Here is a 27729-nt window from a genome sequence, read left to right on the forward strand (position 1 = left end):
CAGGCTCACAATGACTAAGGCAAAACAGCTGTGCTTCAGTTTCTTCTCTGTGGGCTGAGAGAATTATTCCCTGCCCCACAGAACTTGTAAGAATAAAATCATAGCTGATTTTATACACTTTAGTAAGAAGTACAACGATATAGGCACTAAAATAGAATTTATTTTTTGCTGAGAGTTTAACTGCACAGCACTAGGAACACCTGAGAGCATGTCTAAGTAGCAGCACAACTGCAGCAGAGCTGAGAATGAAGGATGTTCTCCAGTGTGAATAGAGACGTGAGGGCAGGAAACAAAACTTAGAAAAGGGGAAAACACCTTGCATAAGAAAGAGGAGAAAGGACAAATGAAATCAGAGAATAGGCTGGAAATGGGAGACGAAGCCATGCATTTTCTAGGCTGCAAGGCAAAATGCAAATATTTTAAATTGCAAATGAATCAACAGGATGTATCAAATTTCATTGTTCTTGCATAGATCTTACAACCACTTTCTGAATTTGTATGCAACAAGGTTGTCTAACTGATGTCCTGAGAGGATTTTCATGTTGTTGGAGAAATTACAGAAAGCAGCTATACACCTTTCCTGCTGCTAAGCCGTGAGCATTTGGCTGGCACACAGGTGCCTGCTGTCATGACACACCGAGAGGCCAAGTCAGGAGAAGCCCCAAGCTGCTCAGGCACTGCCAGAGTTGTGAGCATAGCCCATAGGTTTTCCTGAAAAAAGTGCTACTCATTGCTCTCTGTAGCTAGTACTTTATAACTCTTACTCTTTCATCTTTTTGCATCGCAAAGAGTGGCACAGCACTCAAGGGTTATTTAGTGCAACCATGGGCATTCCACTGTTCCCCGCTGCATTTTGCTGAAGACAGAGAGAAAACCAGTGGAGATTTTGAGTAATAAAATAAAAGCAGCCACTTGCAAAACGCCGGGTGTAACACAATTCAGGACTAACATGTCTTTAGCCAACTACGCCATAGCTCAAGGGAAACCCACACAGCTGTAGCTCTCAGGCGCAGGGACAGGGAGGCACGGGCGCAGCGCTCCTGAGGTGGTGCCGGCCGCCCGCCCCGCCGCAGCAGCCGCCCCAGAGCCCGCGGTGCCGGTGCTCCTCAGGCCGCTCCCCTCAGGGTAAGATGGCGGGCGGCCGGGGGGCGCCGCAGCACAGCCCGCGCCGGTTCCCGCCAGCCCCGGGCGGGCGGGCAGCACGTGCCACCGCCCCGCCCCTCCCCATTGGCGGGCTGCCCGCCGGGCGGGACGGACTTGGCAGGGCAGCGGCGGCAGCCACAGCTCCCCGTGAGGGTCGCGGCTTCATTTCCTGCCACCGTCGGACCGGTAAGGGGCGGGCCGGGCCTGCCGTGGCGGGGCCGGGGGGTTCCCCCGGGGTGAGCGGTGCTGGGGGCCGGGGGGGGAGCTGGGGGCGGCCAGCGCGGGGCTGGTGCGGAGGCCTTGCAGTGGGGGTGCTTACTTCTCTTCGGGGTCGATGAAAATGGTGCGCACTGGTAGCACACAGTTGGAATTGTGAAAGCTCGTTTGTGGCTGAGTTAAAGGCAATGTTGATGCAAGGACTGCCCTGCTTTATTTGCCAGTTCACTTTAATCTGACTTATCCCATATAATGTAGCAGAAGTATTTTTGTATTTAAAATTATTATATTGCCTGTCAATATTTGGAAAGCAGGTGCTAGAAGTTCCTTTTGCTGAAGCCTGGTGCAGCGTCCACTCGGTGCCGGCTCTGCCCATGCCAGGGTGTCAGGCTGTGGCCGTGTGCCTGGCTGTGAGGAACCGGTGGCCGCAGCTGCTGCTTCAGTGCAGGGGTGACTGGTCTGGGGTGAGGTCTCCTCCGGAGAGACACATCTCCAGTGAATCTATGAAGGTGGTGACGGCCACTCTTGCTCATCAGTTCCTCTCCTAAAGGACTTTCTGTTGTGTAATCTGGGATGGTGTTGAGATCTTTAACGCAGAAAGTATTTTTTGTGCAAATTAAAGAAGCAGAGAATTGGCCTTCCAAACTGGATGCCTAACCATAGCTTCAGAATATGACTTAAAAATACTTTGTGTGCCTGCCTGAATTAATCTTGAAATCCATGCTTTTGTAGTTACCTGGCCTAAAACCACCTTTTGTCATACTGTGTGGTGGTGTGAAGAACAGAGTTGTTGGTAGAAGTTAGAGCAGCAGAATTACAGGTGCTGACTTCCTGTTGAAAAGCTCTGTTTTGAGGCTGTTTCTGAAAATCATTATTTTGTAAACAAACGATACAGGGTATTTTTTGCCAAGTGTGGAAGTGGTACAGAAAGTTTTACCTGCAGCGTGAGTGCAATAAAAGTGAGACCTTGTCCAAAGCTTGGCAAAGTATCTTTGTTCTTCTGCAATTGTGTGTATGCTCGATTATTGATAAATGCCATCAATATGAGTATGGCTTATAAATATACCTAACTTCTAATTATCCAAACTTGGTGGGCTGGAATGTCTTAGATAATTGAGAAAACGGGATAATTGGAGTGCTAGGGAATTAGGCACAGATACGTACAGTGGGAGCTGGGAGTTCCTTCAACATTTCATGCCTTTGTCAGTGCCTCAGTACTGCCTGACCCATGTTCTCATTTACTCCAAATGGAGGGCAGGGGAAGACTTGGTTCAATGAGATGTGAGGTAGTTTTACATGCAGTCATCTTGGGTGTGGAGAGTTCATGAAATTTGATTTCATGTCAGGCAAGAGCTGTAGTTTAGGCAAAGTTTGCAAGATCAACTTGCTTCCAGGTGGCAGAAAAAAGGCCATGTAAGCTTTATGTTTGCTGGGTGGAGAACTTGGCTGGACAGACTGGAACAAACTCTGAATGGCATGTGTAGTCTACAATGGAAACGTTTTTTGTAGGTTAATGAGTTGTCCACTTACAAAAGCAGAGTTCCTAGTGTATTGGTATGCAGGCTTAGCTGATTTTTTGTAAGAGTTGCTTGGTAAAGAATAAACTGTCTGGGAAGACCACAAGGGTTGTAAGGCACTCACTGGAAAGTCAAAATCTCTTGTTTCAGAATATTTTGTTTCTGAATGCTTGCTGATGTGACAAAACTATGCGTAAGTTTATTCTTAACATAGGCTACGTGTTCAACAGTATTGAAAGAAACTTCTACTCTTTCAGTTACTGTAAAATTGCCTATTCTGAATTCATGCCCTATGGGTATTGGAGGTTTTGTAATACATTTTTTTTGTTCCTGCTGAACAATTTTAATTGAAACAAACCTATGGATGGGGGACGTTAGGACTCACATTGAGTGATAAGCACAGAGCAGTGTACCAAAGTGATAGCAAGAAGTGACTTCCAGAGTGTGTCATGGTCCTAGCATCTCCATTTGCTCAAACATACTGTGCTAGCAGAACAGTAGAAGTAGATAAGAGCTTTATGTCTTTCTGCAAATACCCAATAACACAGGCATGCATTAGCATTGTTAATCAGATCCCTTTGCAAATACTTCTGCTTCTAGGAGGTTCCATGGAAGGTGTAACTGATAGAGGGAATTCGCAGTTGACAGCTGCAGCTGATAAAGGAAATGCTGTAAGTTACTGCACTCTGTAATTGCCCCAAGTGTTCTGAGCATTTCTAGATAGCAGTAATTATCAGTATATAGTGCTTTTTCTCAAATTTGAAGTTTTGACTCTTTTTGTTTTCACATTTTGGTATATTAGAATATTTCTGTACTAATGGACAGCTTTTTTTTAGTAAGAATCACTTATTTTTCCATCCACAGTTGTCGCATTCTGATTTGATTAATGAGAAGCCAAAGAAATGGCGATATTCTCCTCAGAATGTTTTCTCTCTTGGATATAAGAAGAGTCTCTTCAGCTCATTGAGCTCGTCCCCTCAAATGAGGACCTGCCATTGCTGCAGTCTGTTTGGTAGGTGCCTGTTGTCCTGTAGTTTGTGATGCCTGGTGTATTTATCAGTGAAACCGGATCAGAAAGTTTGCTCAGAAATGTCTTAAAACAGAAGTATGTTTTTATCTCTTAGATGCAAGTACAGTGACTATTCAGAACATAGTTGGAGTTAGGGAACTGGTAAACTTCTAGAAGAGAGCGCCTCCTTAATAAAAAATGTTTTTTTTGGATTTTTTTCCCCTTCTTAAATATAGAAGGGAATGTGGGGTGTCTGGGGCTGTATTGTCAGATAGTTATACATGAATACAAATACCTATTTGTATGTGCTTAGAACTGTAGCGGAACAGTCTTGTAAAGCAGTTATATTTAATAATACATGATACCTGTATCTTAGTAGCTCTTTTCTGATACAGTTTCTCTCTGACCTTTTTTTTTTTTTTTTTTTTTTTAGGATCCCTCAGGTGTTCACAGTGCAAGCAAGTACACTATTGCAGTGTAGATTGTCAGAAAAAAGATTGGGCAGCACACAGGGTTGTTTGTGAGCCACTTAAACAGAAGTAAGTTTAATAGTTGTGCCAAGTAATATTTACAGAAAGACAGTATATCCCTCCTGATATGACTTAAATGACCGTGTAAAGGCACTATTAGAGTAAAATACATTGCTTACTCTTAGGCTAGTGCTGCATTAGCTGATACTTGTCTGAAAAGTCAGCTCCCCTGCTTCAGAAGGGTGACTTGAAAGATACTGTTGGGGTTCTTAAGGTGTTCTGTAGTGTGACTTAAAGCAAAAGCATTATGTTTACCTGTGTCAGAACTATGTGAGCATGCAGTAAGAATACCAGCTTATCACATGACTTTGTCACTGACATTGGTGATGTAGGAAAGAGGACTGTGTTTTTCAGCGGTGGCACGGTTAAAGGATTGCATTTAACAGCCTCTGAAGAGGAACGAATGTAACTGTAGCCTCAGTGAACTTGGTGGATATTTGGTCTTTGAGGAGCACAGCTGCAATTAGAAGAAGTTGCTCAGCCAGACCATTCTCTAGTTGCTTGTTATCAATTTTTGACATGCCAGTTCAGATGTTCAAGAGATCACTCCATAATCTGTTTCAATTAAAGTAAGCACCATTAGTACAAACTGGCTGGCTTTGGAACAGTTTAGAGGGGTGCTCTGAGCATTTAAGCTGACAGTCTCCTGCAAGGAGTGATGATTGCAGTTCAGTGAATCTGCAGCTGTCCATAATCAAAGCTTACAAGAGAGTTTTGGGGTGTTTTTTTGGTTGTTGGCTTGCGTGGGGTTTTTTGTTCCCCACAAGTTTTGCTACAGTGACTGAACTGGGGGGTCATGGGGACAGCCTGGCATGTATGTTATCTGGATATTATTTATGTATTCAACTGAAATAGCAACTTCGGGTTTTGCGGTTTGACAGTTCTTAAGGTTGGTTTGGGATTACAGAACTCCAGAACTACTGTTATCAGAACTCCACAACAACAGTGTAAGATTTCTTCTCCACTTTAATCAAAACTATTTATTGATGATGGCATCACGAAAAACTGTGTGACAGAGAACTAACAAATTTGTCATTCTACATTTTCTTGGAGGAGGAATAAGGGTTGACAAAACCCACCTACTATGAGCATAGCCTTTTTGTTCTACTTGCAAATCGTGTTATGAATGCTACTTGTCTGTCTTTGGTTCGTCAAAATTAACATCTTTTTCTTTGATTACAGTGTAAGTAATAACAATGGAGGCAAGTTACCTGCTGAAACCAATAAGGGCGTTTATCTTAAGGTATAGAATAAAGTTTTCACTATGTCTTGAGTGTATCTCCTGTGACAGAGTTGCAGTATGCTTAATTAAACCTGTACAGGAAAGGAACAGGTTCCAAGGATTATAATCTACTCCTTTTAGAAAAATCAGTGCTTCGAATCAAAAGTTACAGGAGAAGCATTCAAAATTATGTTACTTCCAGAGCCCTTAGCAATACTGTCAGACAGCTCATTTTTTGTATGGAAAAACATATTTGTGCAAAAGTAATAAATCAAGACATGTATGGTACTGCTAGAGAAATATTTTAGGAAGGAAACAGATGTAGCTTATCCAATTCAGAAAAATTCAGGTGTCTTCTTGCATAGATCATAAAATGATGCTTAGAGCCTTGTAAATTATCTGAGAAATACATTTAGCGTAGTAATGTATAGTAACAGATGCAGACAAGCTTTTGTTTGTTTGCTGTAGCAAGAATCCAACATGACAAAGTTCTCCTTTGTAAGTTTTGAAGCCTCTCAATCTTGCTTTCAGCCAAACATTTCCTGTAGTCTTCCTATGAATGTTTCTGTAGGAGATAATTTTGCTGTCTTCTAGGTTTCTTGGGATGATATTTATGAAAGTGAGTAAATGTGCCTACTTCCAACTAGCCTCACATTTGCACTGCACAGGAAAACAGTCCTTTGTCACACACCACTTTGAAGTAGCTCTTCATCTGGTTAACTTTTTAAAGGAATTTAGAAAGGAGTCTTCATTTTGGGTCATGAGACTTCTGTTAGTTCATCCTCCTAGGTTTCTGCTGTGTGTGTATTTGCTACTGTGTTCTGATAAAAGTGAAAAAGTGATAGTGAGGGACCTTGATATCAAGGGGATGTACAATATGAATAAACAATTTGTAGCTGATATATTTTTAAAAAAACAAGTTTTATTTTTGCCTGGTTCATCTTCTGAAACTCGGGTAAGTTCTGCAGAAGTAAGAGAGCTGATATTGCATATTGAACAATATTTAATGTATTTTGCAATTGTACTGAGATGTGTTTTTATGGAAAATCTTCTAGAAGGATCTTTGCTGCAAGTAAACAATTAATTTGGCAGTTGCAACAGTAATCTTTGTCGTTGTGCAGCCTGTGGTATGTTGCTCCAAATGTAAAAGAGGTTTTCCCTAAAGCTTTGTGGGAGGTGATTTTTTTTAATGTTTTTAGGATGTCACGGATGGAGATGGTATGCATCAGGCAGGTTACACTAAATGTTTAGGCTTTACAAAAAATGGATGCCAGCAGTTAAAGCAGTAGCTGTAATCTGCTCTGTGATGTTAAGGCTGCAAGGAAGCAGGTGAAATTCAATTCCTGATCTTCAGGAGAGCATCATAAGGAGGAAATACAGCTGAGTTGTCCTGTAAAACAGGTGTAAAAGAATGAGGTGAATGTGTGAGACTTGAGGACTTGTTTTTTGTTGTCTGTTTAGTATTTATCTGTGATGTTTTGTTTTCAAGAGTAATACAAAGTCTGTAGGGCTTCTTGTTGAAGGCCACAGAAGCACTTTTTTATAGGTTTCTTGAAATGATAAAAAGTTCTTGTTACTACAGGGAGCTATGGCTGAACAACTTCAGTTTAAACATAACTTGTAGCTGTTTGAAACAGGGTAATTCAACTTCTCTGGAGTCTCTTGGGACAGAAAAGCATGTGAAGAAAATAATGTTTTCAGATCTCCAGACTCTAGGGATCAAACCAGCTATGGAAATACAGGTACTTTTATTTTGAAAGAATCCTACAATGTTTTGTTAGGTGCATTTGTAGCTTTTTTTAAGTATCTATAGCTGCTATAACCTCAGCACTTTGTCTCATTTTGCTCACATGTAACATTTCTTTATTCTTATGAAGATGAGTAAATGCAAGCAGGGCTCGGGGGGAGTAAGTGAGAAGGATTTTTTACCTTCACAGAAATAATGTGTGATTTTGTTCCCTACAGTTAATTATCGCTAGACTAAAAACAAGACAAAATCAGGTGTAGGGTGAAATGTATTTATTGAAATGAACACTGGCCCAGAGTAATATACTATAGGTTGTTCTTGCATAATTATCATCTACTGTGGCTTTTCTCTTTAGGGTACAGTAACAGAGTTCAAGAGTCAAAGTCAATTTTATATACAGATGAGTTCTCCAGAAATTTTAAACCAAATCAGTAAACTTTCTCTGAAACTGCAAGAGTGTTATGCTGACACGGTTATTCAAGAGCAATATATTGCTATCCAAGGGGAAGTCTGCGTTGCAAGGTATTCTCAGGATCAGGTAATGTCTGATTGTTATAAAACAACCATTCTATGTTGAGCTCATCATGGTTTACATGTTCTGCTGTTATGGCTTGACCAATGAAGGCTGCTAATTAGAGGTTAGTTTGTTGTGGTGGAATTGTGGTTGTAACATCTTTATAACATCTGGAACACAAATTTAAGGTACTGCTATTTTTTCCCCGCCTTCTGAAGAGTTTACTTCTGTGTTTGTGTATTTGAGCCCTGTAGGCACTGTTTGTCCTGCTGTTGCTTGAAGGCTGTGTGTGTTCTTAGCAAATTTAAACTACTGTAGTTGGAATGTGACTCAGCTTAATCAAGGAAGTTATTCTTCGTTTCTTACCTGACCTTCTGGTTGCATTTCTATAGCTACATCTAGTTCCTGCTTCTCCCACCCCTTCTCTGTATTTCTTCCCCTTTTCCTCTGTTGTTGGCAGATTCTTGATTTACTGAATGGTAGTCAGTATCCATAGGAGTAGAATTTTATCTTCACAGCAGTCAACACTACAGTGAGTTGTGTTCATTTGCGTCTCTTCAGGATTGGTCAGCTCCCTTGATAAACAAACTTGATGAAGTAAAGCAAAATATGTTGTGCTTTTACTAAGATGATCGTTTATTCCTACACAGACCTGGAACAGAGCACTGATAAAAGATGTGGATCTATTGCAAAAGAAGGCACTAATATTCTATATAGATTATGGAAATGAAGAATATATTCCTCTCTCCTGGATTAAAGCCCTGCACAAAGACATTGAACTGTTGTTTCCTCCATGTGTGAGTTCAATTTTCTTAATGCTATCCGAGGTGTTTTAAATGAATGGCTCTGAAACAAGTCTAACTCATGTCTCAGTGTAACTGTCATTATCACAGTATTTTGTGTTCAGGGAAAGTGATGGATAAAAGCAGCTATACTACACTGAATTCACCTTCTGAAATGTTTCCATAGGAGTGAGGAAGGCTGCCTGGCATTTTTCTTCCTAATCGTAGAATTATTGGGTTCTGAGCTGATAAAAAAAAAACGCTGCAGAGTGGTTGGGACCCCACGTACCTTATACACTAGAGAACAGCAGGGGAAACATTCTGCCTATGCACTCTAATCTGGTCTCGTGCAGTAGTGAGAAATGACTTGTAGTTTGGGCAAACTTTGGAGTAAAGGCAGATGTTGGTCTGAGTTCATTGCCGTACTATGTGAACGTCCACCATTGCAAAATAGATGGGCTAGCTTTGATCTGTGGGTTCAGCTAGCATGTTTAACTATGCACAAAGAAGAATAGAGCAGCATTCTTTTAATCAGTGACAGCTATGATTAGCTGCTCTTGGAGTAGTCTTTCATAGCTTGTTTACATGACTTTCTACTGGTTCCATAAATGATTTTGAGAAGTTTGTGTCTTGGCTTAAAGCCCTTAGTGTCTGCTGAGGGCATGATGGGACATGCACCTGTGGTCAGATGTGATGTGTGCCATAACCGTGCCTTACAGAAGTGGGAGAAACAGAAGAAATATAGTTTACAGCCTGAACTTGTGCTAATTCTTAACTCTCTTGTAAAGAAGTTAGTTGACTTGATAGCACTTGGGATTCTAACAGCAGCTTTAACTTTTGTATGCAAGATGACATTTCTGAGGACCTTAATTATTTAATTGCTTTTTCTATAGGGCAAAAAAACCCCTATCCCCACTTGTCCTAATTGTAATTGTTTCCAGGCCATTAAGTGTTCCTTGGCTAATTATGACCCAAAAGAAGAACGATGGAATGAAGGCATGGCTAGATTTTCTTCCCAACTCACGGGAAAGCACTGTTCAGTAACTGTTGTTGACATACTACAGGAAGAAATTATGTTGAATTTTGTTGTAGATGTTGTTTTTCCAGATGTTGGTAAGTACTTGGTAGCGTGAGGGAAGGAGGGGGGGAAACCCAAACACAGTTGATGTCTTTCATGTTCACTTTCCCTCCTCCTGCCTAATACCTTTAAAAGAGGAGTTTTTTAATTTGCTTTCCTCCCTCTTGTCAATCTCCCAACCTGCCTCTTGATTTTGTCTATTGTTTTTTTAATTTTCTTTTATTTCACTTTTCCATTTAGAGGTAATCTTAAAATGTCTGCACCTGAAATACCTTGTTATGCTTAACAACATTAGATTTCACTGAAGTTACTTTTCCAGTAGAATTGTCATCAATTCAGCATTTTCTGGATAATCTTGTTTGTTTTCCCCTTTTTACTAGATGCATGCAAATTGTGGGACCATGTTGTTTCTTTTATCTCATGCATTTTTAACTCTTTAAAAATTATGGTTTCGGTTTCTAGTTCCACTAAAGATTTTACCAGCTTTTGTTATATTTCATATATGCTCACTAAAAAAGTATCCCAAAGAAAGTGCAGCCACTGGGTATTGTTGTATTTAGGTGGAGAACTCTTAAGCATGTTTGTATTTCTAACTTAGAGAGCCTCAGTGGATAGAGACAAGCAGAGCACCCAACCTTTGAGGAGTCTGAATTCAGATTTTCAGTTGAGCTGGTGGGGTGGCTTTGACTGTGGAACCAGATCAATGCAGGGAAGGTGTGCCTTGTGTCATTATTTGGAGGGCTGTTTTGTTTGGTGTTGTTGGGTTTTTTTCCCCTGGCTGCAGAGCAAGAGCAATATAGTACTAAGAACATACTCTGTTCATTGATGTGCAGCCCACAGAGGCTTTGAAGGAAGCAATGGCTGATGCTGCTCTTAGCTTGCTGAAATTCCTGAAGCTTATTCCAATGTTGTAGTCCCTGCAATCTGTAAAATGGTGGTTCACCTTAGTCCTGTGTAAATTCAACTTTCACATTTGGTTGCTTTACAACATGCTAATGGCAAAGCAATATAACTTGCCAGCCTCTTGGAGAAAAGATCACAAAAATACCATTGCATTAATGAACTCCTGCATGCAGCTATTCCAAGACTTTACAAGCAACTTAAACAGCTGTATTCAAGTTTTCAGTTGAAAATAATTCTACTGAAAGCTTGGAATTTTTTGTGCATCAGAAACAGCATAGGTAATAGCTAAGAAACCTAAGATTTCTCTGTAAATGTTGGTAACTGGTTGCATGCTCCATGTTGCCAGTCTGGAGGTAAGTTACGAATCCTTGGTCTGAAAAGCTGTAATCAGTTTTTCAGCTAGTGGTCTGTAGTGACTCTGAGTAAATGTTGATTGTTACTGCTTTGCTCATTTTCTTTAGTCAGTCTTGGAGCTGTGAATGTCTTCAGAAAACTCAAGTAGCTGAGTTACTCTGAAACTACTTTTATTCTACATTCTAAGCATATTAAGCGCTTGGTCAGTAAGTAGAACATGCTCACCTTCTGAGAGGGATATCGATATAGGTCAGGCGCAGAAGATAGTTCTGAAATGAAACTAAATGGTGACTATCTTGTGTGATAAGTAACTTTTGTTCCTTCCATGTGTATGTTAGGAGACTGCCTAGATAAAATACCTTTAAAAATAAGGTCTGATGTAACTCCAGGAAGTAATGCCACAGGAGGAGACTCTCCAAGAGGTAAGCGAGCAAATCCAGATTTCTTAATAAGAGATGGGAAAAACTTTGGGGAATTTTAGGTCCTCCTGTGCTGCATGATATTCTGAACATAGTAAATATTCTAGCTGTTCACTAGTGGCACCTCCTACTTAAAAACATTGGTTAGTGGAGTTTCCTTCAGTTCACTAGTGACACTAGTACATATGCTTTTTAATAGTACGAAGTGTTTGTTTAGTGATGATTATGTGGGCATTCATTTCGTGGATAATATGACAGGAGCCTTCAAAGTCCAAAGGGTCAGCAAAAAGAATAAACTGCTTTAGCGTGTTTAAATTGTCAGAGTCATTTAGCTTTTGATCAGCAACGTTTTGTTTTGTTTTTCCCCAGGTACTGCATCAGAAAACCATACTAAGGGAAGTAAAGAAAAAACAGGTGAACATGAAGATTTTCTTCACTGTTCTAATTCAGTTGCAGAGTGTGTTTCCGTGTGTATCGGAGATGTATTTCCTGGTGTGGTTTCCTGCATTCAAAATCCAGAAAACTTTTACTGCCAGCAGACACGCAGTGCCTGTAAGTGACGCATGGAAAACTGGATGTTAGATATCTAGTATGGCATTTTTCTCTTCAGTAGAGAGTAGCTGGAGGAAGGGGTTGCTGGTCTTACGGTGATTCCCTGTAGCTTTAGGCCATGGCAGTGTTAGCTGTTGATACCACTTTCTAACCTGTAAGGTGAATTTGTGAGCAGTCTGAGTAGTGCATATTAGAAAGATGGTGTGGCACGGATTATAGCAATCCGAAGACAATTTGATCACAAATATTTAATATGTTCTCTCACCTGTTCCAGGAATGTGTGTGAGTTTCTAATCACTTTGTTTGTTCCTATAATACCTTGTTGCTTTACCACCAGAGGGCAGTGGGCTTCCTCGGGACGTGGTAGGGAGGAATGTCGAGTATGAGAAGGCCAGGTAACAGTGCCCATCCCTGCTTTGGTGTCTTCCGTTAAGTAAAACCTAAGACTGCAAGTAACGCTATAGTGGGCTAGAGTGCTAGGCTGCAGGGGCTTTTTGGTGCATCTCCCACAGTGCCTATAAACAGACACCTGGGGGAGAATAAGAGCAGAGTAAGTTTGTGGGCTATGTCCTCCTAGTGCTGTCCAAGCCAGCGTTTTGCATTTTTTTCAGCTAAAAGGGCTTTTCTAGCTGAATGTGATCTGGTGTATTTCTCTTCAGTGTACTTGTGCAGCCTTTGAATTCTGGGTAGACTCCCAGCATAGTGTGCCCTTTGGCAAGAAGTGACCTCATCATCTGCCTTTTGTTTGAGGAGCTGTCTTCCTTGGTTTCTTTCTAGATGCTTCACTGGCTTGCTTTCAGTTCCTACTGGCCTCAGTTTTGTTCCTGTGTTGAGAAAGTCTGTGACTGGTTTTCCTTCTGTGCTTTCTTTAGCACTGTGATTCCTCAGGCTTGAGTGAGGACTCTTTTCGATGTTCCTGACTGAAAAGTCCTAGTCTCATCACTATTTTGATATTATGTTAAACATGATGCGAACTAATCTCTGTTATACTACAAGATGTTCTTCCAAGCTTTGAACTTAAGATTTATGTATTTATGTAATAATTAACAAGGCAGTGTATGTTCCAAAACCTTTATATTTTAATACCAGGTCAACTTGCTGAGCTTGAAGTGTCTCTTAATGAATATTGTGACAAATCTCCCAGTAGTTCAGCTTTTCAACCTGCTGCTGGAGATGTGTGCTGTGCCCAGTTCACAGGTAAAAATGGAGTGAACATATGGCTCTTAATTTATGTCACTCTTATTTATTACAAAAAATGAACACATTTTATAATTATGTTTAGAAATTTTTCATATAGAGCTTATTTTCTTTCTGTCTGGCTTTAGCTGTGGGTAGCATTTGGTATTGCTTCAAAAAATTATTAATAGCAAATGATGAAATGTATAAAATACTAGTCTAAAAATTTTTAAACAATAAAATGGTCCCTTTATTGAGCAGACTCTTAAGACTGGATTAACTTCTGTATGAAGGAGCTTTTTAAGAAAGTGTGAAGAAATTTTGGGTGAGTACTATGTCCTGTGACTGGAAATAGATAGACTTGAAAGTTTAGACCCTAAAAAAGGGACAGAAGAAATGGCATTTTGTGTAACAATGCTGTTTGATAGATGACTTCTCAAAATGTTATTTAGCCAGGAGCTGGTAATCCTGAATTGTATGTTCATAACTTAGTTTCCATGTGACAGTAATCACTGCTGTCAAATTTTACAAGTCTTATGACAAAACTGAGTCTTGCCTCTACATAGGCTAGCGTTCTGGGTAAAGCAGTGTTTTGTGCTAGAAACTGGTAAGTCTATAGGAAAGAAACACCTTTTATTTATTAGAATATGAAGTCCTGTTTGTTTGAGTGGAGAAGGATGAAGGTTAATCTCTTTTTCTCACAGATAGTTCTGTTTATCTAGCACTTAACAACAACAAAAAAAAGTCACACATTGCTGCTCTAAGGCCTTTTTTTCTGGTCGGAAATGCTGCTCTTAACTTCTTTGTGATTGAAAATTCCTGGTCATTTATTTCTTTCCATCTTCTGTGGTTTTGCCGGGTTGAGTAAATCAGCTGTGAAACTGAACAGATAAGCTGAAATAGATGTTCTTTTGCACGTTCTGAAAAACGGGTACTACCAGTAAGCTGTCTTGGCACTTGTATGGGCACTGATTTCAGGTGCCTAGCTAGGGAATTATATCAGTTCAGTACCTCACATGTCTTGATAAAATTAAAATATTTGAGAAATAGAAATGCAAACTTAATTAAGTTAAAATACTTAAATTATTGTACCTGTTATGTGGCCTTTGACTTGCATGTCATTATGGTAGGCTGAGATAACTATTTGCTGTTGGTTTAAATTTATTGAACTTGAAGACTACACCCACATAATGCAGTCAATTCTTTGTTGCAGTGTGTATTTGTGAGAGGGGGATCTCTATGGAAAGAAGGAGTTTGCGACATTCAGTTCGTATGAGGGGTGGTGGTGGTAGATGTTGCATCCATAAGGGTTTTGTGAAGGTTTGTGTAAACTGTAATGCTGCTGTTTTATGCTGATTGATGTATTTTTATATTGGTCTGCCCCAAAAATCATTCTGTTCTCAGAAGTTAAAAGAAAGTACAATTAACATCTTTATCTTCCTTTCTAGAAGATAATCTTTGGTATCGTGCTGCTGTTATAGCATGTGTTTCTGAAAATACAGTTTTGGTGGGCTATATAGATTATGGTAATCTTGAAGTTCTTCCACTGACAAGACTTCGTCCTCTGATTCCAAGATTAATGCACTTGCCAGCTCAAGCCATAAGATGTACCTTGGCAGGTATGTAATAAATTATAAGCTGTTTCAAACTAGATAGAGGCAAGAATAAGTGGGGTTCCATAATGATCACACCTATAATATCCTCTATTGAAATAAGAGGAAGGATGGAGATAACAGCAGGTGTTATTTCCAGAATTCTTAATTGTTGTGGCCTATCTACAAAATGTGGTAAGTCTTTTGTAATTTACCTGGTGACCTGCAGTTGTATGTCTGGTAAACTGTGTTTGTATAAACACACCTGTTAGGTTTTGCATGTGCTTTTGTTCTAAGCAGAATTAAGTCATGAGCTGGATTTGTGAAATTACTAAATCTGTTGTGCTTCTAACACTGCAAGGGAAGGTAAAATTTCATTCTGTATCTTGAAATTCAGAACTGTATGTGTCACTCTCCTCGGGGGCATATCTAGTGAAACTATTGGTAGACTCCTCACCATAGGCTTGTGAAATATGTCAAGTTGACAAGGATGTTGACGCTTCCTAGCTCATCCTTCCGTCTCAAGCAAGGATCATAATCTGATTGGGTTTTTTGTTGACATACTTGTTTAACCTGCTGTCAGAAATGGTTTCTCTGTTCCCATCACTATGCAAGATAGTGTACTCCTTTGCTTCATTTCCCAGCCTTTAGAATACTTGATGTCTCTCCTTCCTTTACAATACTTGATATTTAATTTGCTTTTCCAATTTTTTTTATAAAGTTCAGAGCAGCATTCTAGCTGCTTGCTTTGGAGGAAAACATGAAATGATGCTTCCCTTGTATGTAGAGATTGAACCAATGAATACAGAATGTGACCTAAAGAAATCTCTTTTCTGGGGCAAATCATGATGCCTGTAACTGATAATGTGTGCTCTAAGACTAAGAAAATATCCTAAACACAACATGGGCACAAAAAGGTGATCAGATAAGATGTTTCCTGATTAGAATCAAGGATTACTGTTGCATAAATCATCTTTCTGGAAGACAACTTCTGCCGTTATGTTACTATAAAGTTCTGGTTATAACTTGCCTTTTAGAAATTAATTGAATAGCATGAAGAGTAAATGTTTAAGGAGGAAGAAGCTTATAATAGCAGATCCATTGGTTGTGAGATGGTAATATTCAAAACTAGAGGTTGTATTCATAACACCCAAAGACTGACACTTTGTAGACATTCATACTAAGTAAGTATTAAGTCTGAATTTATACTTCTTTTTGTGTAATAAACTAGTTGTACATCATCTCTGCAGATTTTTATTAAATCCAAGTACTGAAAGGCTCAGAATCTAAATACTTGGGTTTGGAATCTTGTTATAAGCATGAGGAGTGAGGGCGAGTCACTTGGTATATCTTCTGCTTAACTGTTGTTTTTAACAGTGTTACTGTACCTTTCCACATATTGTTGAAACTTGGACTGTCCCCAGAACCCTTCCATTCTATGTGTTTTTAGGTGTAAAGCCACCATTAGAAGCCTGGACCTCAGAAGCTATTTCTTTTATGAAACAACTGGTGAAAGACAAAGTGTTTACAGTAGAAGTAGTGGATAAAGAGAGTTATGGATCTGTGGTGAAGCTTGTAGATGCATCTGTTACTCCAGTAATAAATCTATCAAGCTATCTTATAGAGAGAGGCTGTGCAGCTGAGAAATCAGGGATGGCCTTACCAACAGTCCGAATGAGTGATGTTAAGCAAGCAAATGGTGAGTACGAGCGTGTCCTGTTGAATTGGCGTTATTTAACCTCCTACCAGGGCAGGTACATACAAAGGACGGAAGTTCTTAATCAAAAAACTTTCCAGTTTGGCTCATGAAGCCCAGATTTCACAGCTCTGCAGTTTAGCTGTGGCAGCTTTGCCATAAAGAAATTGTGTGTTTGCTTGTGTGTGTGTATGTATGTATGTGTACATACATTACAAAGTTGTGATTGCTTACTTTTGGAAGACCGTACTAGTATTTCACTTGCTCTGGTTAAGTCTTAGAATTTCCGGTGAAAGTAGGATATGATTAATTAGTACCTGCTTGTTCTTATGCCTTTGTCCTTTAGCTCAAATAGTGTTTCATCTTCATTGTCCTATATTTTACGTGTAAACCCACATTTTTAGTCTTTGAAAGTTGGTTTGACTGCAGTAGCCTATACAGCTTCCAGGCTATGTCTAAATTGCCTTTTCTGCATTTGGTGGCCAAAGCTTCAGTTACAGAGATTTGCAAATTTTGTCAGATTTCTTTGTATTGTGGGAAGATTCCTAGCTTCTCTCACATGAAGCATGTTTTCAGCCCTTCTTTTCCATCCTGTGTCTGGTAAAACTATACATTCTCTCCTGATCCATCTGTACTGAAGACTGAGGGAAGCCTTTTTTGTCAAGACTATGTCCAAATTCCTTAATTGTGATCTTACTCACTAGATGTTTCGTGGGCAGAACATGGTTATTCCCTATCTTTGTTCAGAAGGATAAGGCATCTTGTATAAAATTCAAGTTAACAGTAACTTTTGTGGCTATTTCCAAACACATTTTGATCTACGGTCGCCATCCCGGACCTGTTTTGTACTACTCAAGTCTCCTGTTTATTTTTCACCTTTGTTTAATTTTTTGCACTGAGTGGGAGCTCTTGAATGCAGTTCTAAACATAGTATCAGCTGTTGTCTTTAGTGTTTTAATACTTGTGCTTTTTATACTGGAATTTGAACAGATATATTTCACTGTCAACTTGCAAAATAATTTTTCATTAACTTTTTCGCTTTATTTAAACTTGGGAATTAAATCTGTGGTTGCTGGATCCAGCATGGTATAAAAGTAGATTTTAATTGCCAGAAATTAAGAAACAATGTATTTCTCGGTTCAGAGGACCAGTTAGAAGAAATATCACCATTACATGAAAGGATAACCAGTTCTATTTCACAGTTGTTAAGCATCCTAAAGCTTTCTCTAGACTTTGAACCATTTGTTAATTCTTCTTTATCTCATCAATGTTTCTTCCTTCTGGAGTGGAAAATTCAACCAGCTTCTACTTTCTGAGCATATTTCTCAAAATATGCCAACTGTGCTTTGTTCCTTCCAGTAAGGATCTGGTAGTTGCTTACAGTGTGAAGGACAGTCTTGTATTCCACTGAAAATAAAGAAGATTTGAGAGCCTGGTTTGACCCTTTTTGAGCAGGGGGTCGGTGGGTGGGTTTGTTTTGTGGTTTGCTTGTGTTTGGATTTTTGGGTTTTGTTGTTGTGTGCTTGGGTTTTTTCTTTGTTGGCAGTATGATTTCCTAAAGTAATCTACTATCAGACACATACTGAGCAGATGAAAGAGCATCTCAGCGTGGCCATCCTTGAAGCTCAAAACAACTTTATTGAGCTTAATTTTCAGAAAAAATCCTAAACACCTAGAACTGGAAAGGTCTACCAAATTTGGAGGCCAGCCACTTTGACTAAGGTCTTAAAAAGGCTAACAGTATTTCTGCATGGTGCTGCCTACCACAAGCTATAACAAACTTAACAGCTATGAAAGATACAAGAAAATGTAATAATAAGCTAATGGGGGAAACAATGGCTTCTTCAATGTGCCATAATTTAGTTTTCACCTGATCTGCAACTTGAGTTAAATAGTAAGCTTCTTTCAGGTACTTCAGTGTAATATATAGTGCAAATTCCTACTACTAGTCTTTCTATTAATCTTTTTGTTCTTTCTTCTCCTTGGACTATTTCCAGTACTCTTGGTGACAGCTGTTTCCCTCTTCTGTGCCCCCGCTCCATTTCCCAGGAACAAAGGTTTACCAGTGTCCCTCTTGCTCAGGTGATTGCTACCTAGTGTGTACCTCTGTGACTACTCTTCCCCCATTCATCTATGGCTTGCCCTTCCAAGTAGTGACCAAATACATTAAGCAACTGGCACATTCCTCTTTCTTGATTTTATTCTGCAAAGAGGTTTTCACTGGTAATTAGTCTGTTGGATTATTTATAACAAGGAATTTGAGGACGTGAATGAGCGTTCAGGATGTATAAAGTAATCTTTACAGAAAAAAAAATAATTTATCTTCCTTTCTCTACTTCTTTTTGTCCTCTGTAGAGGATGCAACAGATGAAAGAATTTACAAGTGGAGTAAACTAACTCTTGAACAAACAGTAGATGTTGTAGTGTGTACACTTTACAGTCCTAGAGAATTCTACTGTCAGATTTCAAATAAGAGTGGTAAGTTTATTCAGCTTTTTTTCTTTCTCCTAGTTTCTTTGCTTCCTGATTTGTCACTTGTTACAGTTCTAATCCATTACTGCTTCAAGTGAGCTTATATCACCAGAGCTTACCTCTGAAGTTTTTTTTTAATCTAAGAATACAAGTGGAATGATGATGAAATTAGATCACGGTATGTAGTGCCTCTGAGATGGAAATCTGAAAATGTTGAAGCTAAGCAGTTGAATAAAACTTAATCTAAGAATGTAGAGAAAAGTGAAAAGACCTACCATAACCTAGCAAAGGATACCCAAACAGAAGATAGCAAGTAAGAGATGTTCCCATCCGATGTTTACTGGAGTTCTTGTCTAGTACTCTGTCCTGTTCTACTTTATAAAAACTTAAAAAGATTCAAAAGAGGTAAAATGACATGAAAATGAGAAAAAATAGCTTTTGAGACTTGACTTCCTCTTGGGTAACCTTAAAAAAAAAAGAATCTTGTTCCTCTTTTTGCATGTATAAAGACTTCTAATAGCCGCTGGCTTTCTTAACCTACTAGAGAAAGCGTGATGAAACAAGGTGGCTGGACATGGAAGCTAAATGCATTCAAACAAAAAAATACAGGGCAGATCTTAAGAAGTGAGGGAAATATAAATATATTCCTTGATTTACCTAGGGGTAGTATAGATTCTTTGTGGCTTATTGCCTTTGAAACGTGACTGAATTCCTCCCTAAAAGTGATGTTATAGAGAAGGCTAAAGGACTTGATATCAAGAATAAATAAGCAAGCAGGGTGAGATCCTGTAATCTCTCACGTGCTGATTGAACTAGTTAATTCCCATGGTGTTATCTGGCTGTTAAATATACTTAAGATTTTGGAGTGAAGGGTGCTTGTTGGATCAGCAGGAAGAATCCCTGGTTGTTTTGTTAACCATGTTGAACTGATTTGTCAGTATATATCAGCTATCTCATTTCTTCCTGCTAGTAAGTCTAGTAAGTTAAGTAGGCAACTCAGTTATTGGTTTTTTTATGAAATTCTAAAATTCACAGAAATCTCCCATCAAATCTGTTGTAAGCAGGCTATACAGCAAACAATATTGATAAAGTTCAAGTCAGCTTATTTTGTTGATCTCATATTTGGTTTTTTCTTTCTGATTTTCAGTTTTACTTGCTCTACGCTTACTTAACAAATCGTTGTCTGAATACTGTCAGAAAACTCCACCAAATGTTTTTAAGCTGGAGAATAGAGAACCTTGCTGTGCTTTTTTCTCTGGTAAGTAACAGCTTAAAATATTTTTGTTTTTGCAGGGTGAACATAAAGCAAAAAAGAATAAAATTAGATAGCTGATAGTTTGCATTGGCAGAGGATAGCAAAGAATTGGATATATTTACTAAAATATAAATGCTGGTAAAATTGCTAAATGTGTGAAGTAATTTCTTTTTTTTAACTGTTTTAAAATTAGATGATGGTAACTGGTACCGTGCTTTGGTGCAAAATGTTACTTCATGTGGAACTGCTAAAGTATGCTTTGTGGACTATGGAAATACTGAGGAAGTACCACTGGATAAAATACGGCAGATCTCATCCTCGTTCCTACAACTTCCATTTCAAGGGATTAAATGCTGGCTCTCAGGTGGATGATCTTAGGCATTCTTTGTCTTATAAGAGCTGTTGCATTTAGGGACTTGCTGCTTTGGGAGAAGGAGGTGATGACAGGGTTATGCTTCACAGAACTGTTTCTGGCAGGGTTTGGTTTGGTTTTTTTGGGGGGGACACACTACAGACAAGAGGAAGCGTTTGTTTTATAGTATCTCTGTTGCTTCCAGCTTCTGGAAGTTGTGGGAGCTGGTGTTCTAGCATTACTACACAGCGGACTGGCATTTTACAGAAAGATGGTGGTTCTTCCCTGAGCTCCTGACAGTGCTGTAGTGTGATATGCATAAAGGTTACTTACTGGTTTACCAGTCAAAGGAGCTTGTTGTTTAGTTCTGCTTCTTCTGTAGTGCTTACTAGCTTTTGTTTGCTGCCTTGCTAGGAGTAAATGTGCTTTTGTGCGACTGACTTATTTCTCAGATTTTTTGCAGGCAAAGGTGCTCATCTGTGTTTGTGAAGCAAGCTGGCCTTTCAGTTTTCTGTAGGGATGTTTCATTTGATTCCTGCAGAGTTTGGCACTGTACTGCTGTTTCTCAGTCTTCTACCAATTCTCTGCCTCTACATTTTTCCACACCAAATCACTCAAAATTCTACAGAATTATTCTTTCTTTCTTATGTAGTCTACTTGGTTTAAAAATAAAAAATGTGGAAGCAGGAAAAAGGTCAAAACCACATTTTGTCCAAGTGTCTTCTGCTGTTTTGGTTTTTTTTCTCTTAAAACACAGGGTTTCTGTGCCTTTGATAAAAAGGCTATTAAAGGGATTCATAAACAGTCTTAGCAGTGTTGTTCATGCTAAGGCACAAGGATTTACTTGGTAGTATATCATAAAACGTAGAAAACAAAACTTGGGACTCCAGAGAAAATGTCATCTTTTAGAAGAAGGGAGGAAGAGGCAGACTAGTTAAAAGGATGAAATATGATGTCTGTCCCTAAGATAATAAAAGTAGCCTTGGTATTTAGAGTTGTGCTTAAAAAAAAAACAAACAAAAAACCAAACACAAAACAAACCACAAACAGAACAAAAACAACAACAAAAAAAAACCACCACCAAAAAAACCCCAAGAAAAAAGCAAGGAATTTTTTAAGGAAAACACAGGGTTGAAGAAAATCACTTAGTCACTTAATGGAGGTATTTTGAACAGGTCTCCTACTTCCTAGGTATAAAGCCTGCTGATGGCAACTGGATTCCAGAAGCTACAGCAAGATTTCATATGTATGCTGCAGGGAGAAAGCTTCAAGCCAGAGTAATTTCCCTTTCCAGAGATGGGGCAGGTGTGGAGCTTATTGACAATTCCTCAGGTCATCCAAAAGTGATCAATGAGATGTTAACTTTTGAAAAATTTGCTGTAAATGACGTTTTAAAAGATAAAAATAACTTTCCAGACAAGTCTGCTGACAAAAGAGGTAATTAAATGTGTTAACTTTTAGATGATCAAGAATTTTCAGTATTCCAACCTTTTAACCATGATCTTGTTGTTGTACATTAACTATGGTTAATGTAACTATGCATGTTTATTATTGTCAGTTTGAGCAGTTAAACACAAGCTGTCCAGCAGGTGGCATTATAGACAGAAAGGTAAAAATCAGTGGGTTTGTCATAAATGAATGCTATTTGAATATTTGAAAGTAGACAATTGCAAATTTTCTACAACTGAAACTCTTCCCCGTATTTACTTTCCTGTATCTTATTTTTCTGATGTGTTTTTTACTTTGAGCTGCTTTCATATGCTAATAGCTTTTGAACAGCAAATTAAGCAAGAATTATCTCTGTTTAGATTTCTCAAAGTGAAGACATGCAGTTGTCTCTAAAATTCAAAAAGATATTCTGTAATGGCTGTTTGTAATATATATGTGCTTGGAGGAAAGTGGTAAATGGCATTTTCTTACTGTTTCTATCAGAAACCTCACTCAGGCGCTGGAAGTCGATTGAATTGGCTATAGATGAAACTGTACCTGTCTGTGTAACAGAGGTGGTGAGCCCTCACTTGTTCTATGCTGTACCAGTTCAAACTAAAGGTAAGAAACACTGTTCCTATTATCAGTAAGAAGTCACTGTTGCAAGCTAGTTAATAAAATGAATGCCTGTAGTGAACTGAACCGAGTGGAAACGTATCTCAGACAGCAGGAAAATATAAAAAATGCAAAGGTGGGAGCAGGGGAGCTTGAAAGTGTGTTCTTCATTATGCCTAAATGTGGTTATCAAATGTGGGATATTTTTTTTTTTTTTTTTTAGTAGGTCAAGAGAAACTACATAAGGAGTTGTTGATTGATCTGGAGGGATATTGTAAATCTTTTAAGAACCAGCCCTTCAAACCAAAACGAGGTGAAGCCTGTTGTGCCAGGTTTTCAGGTGAGGCAATCATTTGTTCTTCTATTTCCTTGACCCATGTAAAACACTACCTTTGTTTTTGCTTTAGGAAAAGGAAGAGTGCCAACTTTAAAGTGCTTAAAGATCTCTCAATTCTGTTGCACAGGAAAGCCTGGCTGCATCTTTAGAGCAAAGAAACAATGTGACAGTCTGAGAGAAAAAACAAGGAATAGGTTGTGCCCTGCAAAACGTATGGAGCTTTAAGAGGAAAGCAAGCTAGTTACTGTTTAAACTGAAGTTTGTGTTTGAGTCACAGGGGACTGAAATTCATGGCAGAGCAGTAGTGTGCTTGCATCTATACAGACCTACTTCTGGTTTGTGGATGCCTGGATGTTTTTTGTTGTTGCTTTGTGCAAGCATGAGGTGGTGACACTGGTTATGGCAACTGATCATTCAGCCTTGTTAGCCTAACAACCTGTCCTGGCTTAGTGAACTGTTAGTTCAAGTCAAAAGTATTCTTAACAGTGAGAGGACTTAATTTATTATCTTAGTCTTTCAGAAGAGGGGATGCTCTGCTGGTACACTAGCTCAATATTTGTAAGACAACTCTACTTCTTCTAAAAAAATTGTGTAGACTACATGTGGGTGGTTACAGGAGATCTGACAAAGTGCTGAAAGTGAACTTGGGTGCTAGATTTGATAACAGCCTATGGAAAACAGGATAGATGAATTTCAAAAGAAATACTATGGACCACAAGATTATATCTTAAGTGTTTGATAGTTGTTTTTAACTTCCATTGATATTTTTTTTTATTATTACTATATTAATGGATTTTCAGGATAATTGAGGAAGAAGAAGGATTGTATTTTTTTTCTTACTAATTTTGGTTATGTTTTGAGGAGGAATATGCATTGGAAAACAAAAGTAAGAAGGTAGAAATAGAGTGCAGACATCTTTCAAACAGTATTGGAGTAAAAATTTTACCTGTGTAATTTGAGCAAAATTCTGAAAGGAACACTTTCATCTTCTTGAATACAGCAATTGGAAATTATTCTGTTGTTCTGTGGGCTTGCTTCTTGTCAGTTGGCCTTTTGCATGTACCAGAGTATTTAAAATTACGGGAGAACTATACAGATGCTTGTTCTCATGATAAGCTGTGTTTATAAGATGGTACTTCACATGTGTTTCTTTTTATCTCTTCAGGTGATGGCCATTGGTACAGAGCTCTTGTTCTACAAGCTTCTCAGTCTGTAGTGAAAGTATTGTATGCAGACTATGGGAACACAGAGACTTTACCACTTTCAAAGGTGTTGCCAATCACCAGTTCCTACTTAAAGCTGCCTTTTCAGATAATAGTGTGTTCGCTTGCAGGTAAACCCCCCCCAATAACCCCTGACTGGTTTTCCTGTATGTTATAAATCTGTACTTATTCTGATGACAGTGTTCATTCCTTAATAGTGATCAACATGATGATCTGCTACAATAGTATACTGCTGCAAAAGGTGTTTTAGAAAGCGGGTTTAGTTAATTATCTGAAGAATCTAAGCTATTTTATGTTAGGAAAATTTAGCATCGCATTTTTAAAAACAGTGATAGCATTACATGTAAGATTCAAGTTGTATCATAAAGGAATTTATAGAACAAACTTGATGGTATGTGTTTTTTTTACAGGAATAGAGAAAGCTGGGTGGTCTCCATTATTACTTGAGAAGTTGAAAGAACTGTTACTGAATAAATACGTCACAATTACAGTGAAAGGAATTAATGGAAGTGTTAATTTGGTAACAGTGGAGACACTTTGTGAAAATGGTAGTTTGAATGTAGCTGACAAACTCATAACAGAAGGTTTAGTCAAAGCCTGTAGTGCTGAAAACATACGTACTGAACATCAAGGTACATACTTTCACTTAACTCCTTCAAATTACTTGAAGAACTGTGGGTGCGTGGGATGCCTAAGTGGCTTTTCCTTCTAAAAAGCTTAGAGAATTCCACACATAATCTCTTAAATTAGAGAAACAGTGTCCATGTGTGTTTTACTTATTCACTTGCTTTGTCTTTTGTAGGTGATGGAGGTGAGACCAAATGCTGCTGCAGAGAATTAAAAATGCAGGTAAGATTCGGTCCCAGCAATACTTGCTTTTTCACATTTTCAGAATGTAAAAGAAACCCTGTGGGAGGCAAGTGGAAATAGGCAGATAGTAACTAACCTAAGCATTGAAGATAAGCAAAGTGAGTATCCTGACACTTCTTCTGTATTTGTTTTATACATGGTAATAACTAGAGCACCCTGAAACTGAGGGAGGATAGTGTATCCATCACAGAGAATTCATTAGTCTGTTTTGCCACACATACAGCTCTCTTTGTTTTTCTAAGAGTATGAGGGCTCAGGAGTGTTGCTTATGTCTGTTGTGTAAAGGTCATTGTTGTCTTTTGCATCAACTGTGTCATTTAGATGAAGGGCACCTGGATTTTTTTTTTCTTCAGTAATAGGGCTGTGTTTTGCTGTGGCTACAACGTAGCAAACAGCTGCACATGTGAAAAGATTCTTCCAATGTGTATTTCAGTTAGCAGAGATTCATATTAATACATGACACTGTTTCAGTCATGGAGCTGGGGTTGAGAATCTGAGTTCAGTAGAATGCTGGAATTTTTAACAGTGTTTGCCAGTTGCAAGATGGGGTTTTTTTTCCCTTTTGGAAAAAAATGAAGTGTCCCTTACAGACATGGCACATTCCTGAAATTTTGGAAAGCTTTCTGGTTTTAAGCTTCCACATCTTTTATTTTAACTTGAGCTGTTCATGAAAAATTAGAACTTGAGATTACCAAAAGTCACTTGAAGTATACTGGAAGAGATGTGTTGGCCTTCCTCAAAGTGAGGACTGCTGTCAGAGAAATGAGCAGTTTTGAGTTTTAAAGACAGAAACCCCTTTCAGGCGTGGTTTGAACTTCCCCTTCTCCCCCAGCCAGAGGCAACAAGGTCAAAAGCAAAAATAGGCACTATGATATTTTGGAGATGGGGAAAAAAGCATTTCTGTTCAAGGTCATTTAGACCTTTGCCGATTCAGAGTAAACGTGGATCTACCCTAATATGAGTAAGTTTTAGGATCTATCCTAATCTGAAACCAGCAATTAAAAAAATAAAATAATAGTATATTTCTTTTTTTTCCTGTTTATTACACAGCTTAAAAGGCACGAACAGATCCTACTCTTCCTTCTAAACCAGAATCCAGATAGATCCACTGAAATGAAAAAACTGTTGGACCACTAAGTCCCTGACGTGCCATTTCATTTGAATGTATACCAGGTTGCTGCGGTTCTTTTGGAAAAGCAAGCGTATTCATTAGCCTAAAAGAGAGTTGCTATGTAAAAAGTCTGCTGTTTACCTGTATTTATTTGTATGTTTGGATTGTTACTGTTAAATAAATACATAACTTGAAGGATTTCAAAGCTTTAAGCTAAAATTTCTGTTCTGTTTTTGTTTTATACCACCGTGTGCTGCTATGCTTTTTTTTATTTGCTTTTATTTTGCTGTTGAATGCGCATAAGGATGGAGTGGCCATTCCGTTGTGTGTTCTGCAAACTTAGATTTGAAATTATTGTAATCGTAAAGCTTACTTCAACTTTGGTACTGTTTATTTTACTTGAAAAACTGTATTTTTGTCCCTGACAGTAATCCTTCTAGACAGTGCACAGCAAGGAGAGATAAGAGACTTTGTATGGCTTGGAGACTTAGTTCACTCCTTAACTTCATATGAAAACTTTGGGAACATTGATGGAGGGACAAATCAAGCAAGAAATATGGAAACCTGTTACGTTCTTGATGTAGCCTTGCGTTCCTTTTGCTTCTCTGTTACTTTTCAGTTGTAATTGAAATAATTGAAGTGATAAACTATTAGCTACAGACTGTATTTACCTAGATACTAGTATAGAATCTGATTTTGAGGTAAATTTTCCTGTGTGATCATGTTCTGTATAATACCCTTTGTTCAGGCACTTAAACTGTAACATCCATGCTCTTGGTAAATAAAATTTCTTAATTCCCTGCCATCCTTTCTGGAGGAGAAAACCAGAAGTGACCTGGAAGTCTAGCACCTCTCAAAGGGTAGTAGTATAAACTTAATAAAAATTAGGTAGCACTGAAAAACACCAGCCTTTTCTTAATACTTGAGGGATCATTTTCATTTATGAATCACAGTTGGAGGAGCTAGAGTATACTGTTTAGTGGGGTTTGACAGAATTTTAAAAATTTATTATTTAGCACTTGGTGTTGCATTCCCTACCTAACTATATACTGTGAGGTAGACGGAAGGGAGTGTTGTGTCTGCACAGATTATGAAATTACTGATAGGTGTTGAGTTTTGTGTGAGAAGAGATGTGCCAGATACTTGACTGAAAGTGCTCAATCCTGTGCAGTTACCAGTACTTGCACGCGTTAGGTGCTGAGGAAGCCTGTCCTGTTAAGGTGGTACGGTGCTTTTGAAAGTCAGTGCTGTCTTGAGGCTTGGACTCTTGAGGCCTTGCTGTCTGCTTTCACACTTCTCCTCTGCTCCTAAATATAGTTTTACTTTTTTTGGAAGATGCTTATTTTATTTACAAGAGTGTTGCGCAGTCACAGTGTGTGCATTTCAGTGGTCTGCTGCTCCTTCTGCCGGCAACACAGCTGACCCTGGGGGGGGTCAGGGAGAACTTCCCAGTGGGATTCGGCACCAGCTGGGCTCTGCCAGGCCCTGTTTGGTAGCTCCAGCCAGGTTCCTGTAACCTCCTGAGAACTGCATTACTCTCTAAACTACTAGCTAATCTGAATCAATCCCTAGCTGTGACCTTTGTTTTCAATCTGTTAGATTTCCCTGGGGGGGCT

General features: G+C 38.8%; 1 protein-coding gene across 1 annotated transcript; it reads left to right on the forward strand.

The window, feature by feature from the left end:
* Nucleotides 1-1130: 1130 nt before the first annotated feature.
* On the forward strand, nucleotides 1131-26910 carry TDRD1 (tudor domain containing 1). The gene is made up of 24 exons (XM_055790996.1): nucleotides 1131-1329; nucleotides 3477-3547; nucleotides 3741-3888; nucleotides 4319-4424; nucleotides 5598-5658; nucleotides 7275-7379; nucleotides 7740-7922; nucleotides 8549-8695; nucleotides 9622-9793; nucleotides 11354-11437; nucleotides 11804-11986; nucleotides 13076-13183; nucleotides 14611-14781; nucleotides 16205-16453; nucleotides 18806-18928; nucleotides 20070-20180; nucleotides 20371-20541; nucleotides 21721-21966; nucleotides 22462-22578; nucleotides 22796-22912; nucleotides 24075-24242; nucleotides 24543-24764; nucleotides 24935-24981; nucleotides 26053-26910. Exons 1-24 carry the CDS (start codon nucleotides 1131-1133, stop codon nucleotides 26137-26139), a joined length of 3396 nt encoding a protein of 1131 aa, XP_055646971.1. The 3' UTR covers nucleotides 26140-26910.
* The last annotated feature ends 819 nt before the right edge of the window (nucleotides 26911-27729 follow it).

The sequence above is a fragment of the Falco peregrinus genome, chromosome 1 (genome assembly GCF_023634155.1).
Source record: "Falco peregrinus isolate bFalPer1 chromosome 1, bFalPer1.pri, whole genome shotgun sequence".
NCBI lineage: Eukaryota > Metazoa > Chordata > Aves > Falconiformes > Falconidae > Falco > Falco peregrinus.

What these genes read in the sequence shown, in the direction of transcription:
- TDRD1 (XM_055790996.1), top strand. Translation starts at nt 1,131, where the DNA reads ATGGCGGGCGGCCGGGGGGCGCCGCAGCACAGCCCGCGCCGGTTCCCG. An exon ending in CAAGTCTGCTGACAAAAGAG is followed by an intron (nt 21,967 to 22,461) that starts GTAATTAAATGT and finishes TGTTTCTATCAG; the next exon opens with AAACCTCACTCAGGCGCTGG. An exon ending in TGTACCAGTTCAAACTAAAG is followed by an intron (nt 22,579 to 22,795) that starts GTAAGAAACACT and finishes TTTTTTTTTTAG; the next exon opens with TAGGTCAAGAGAAACTACAT.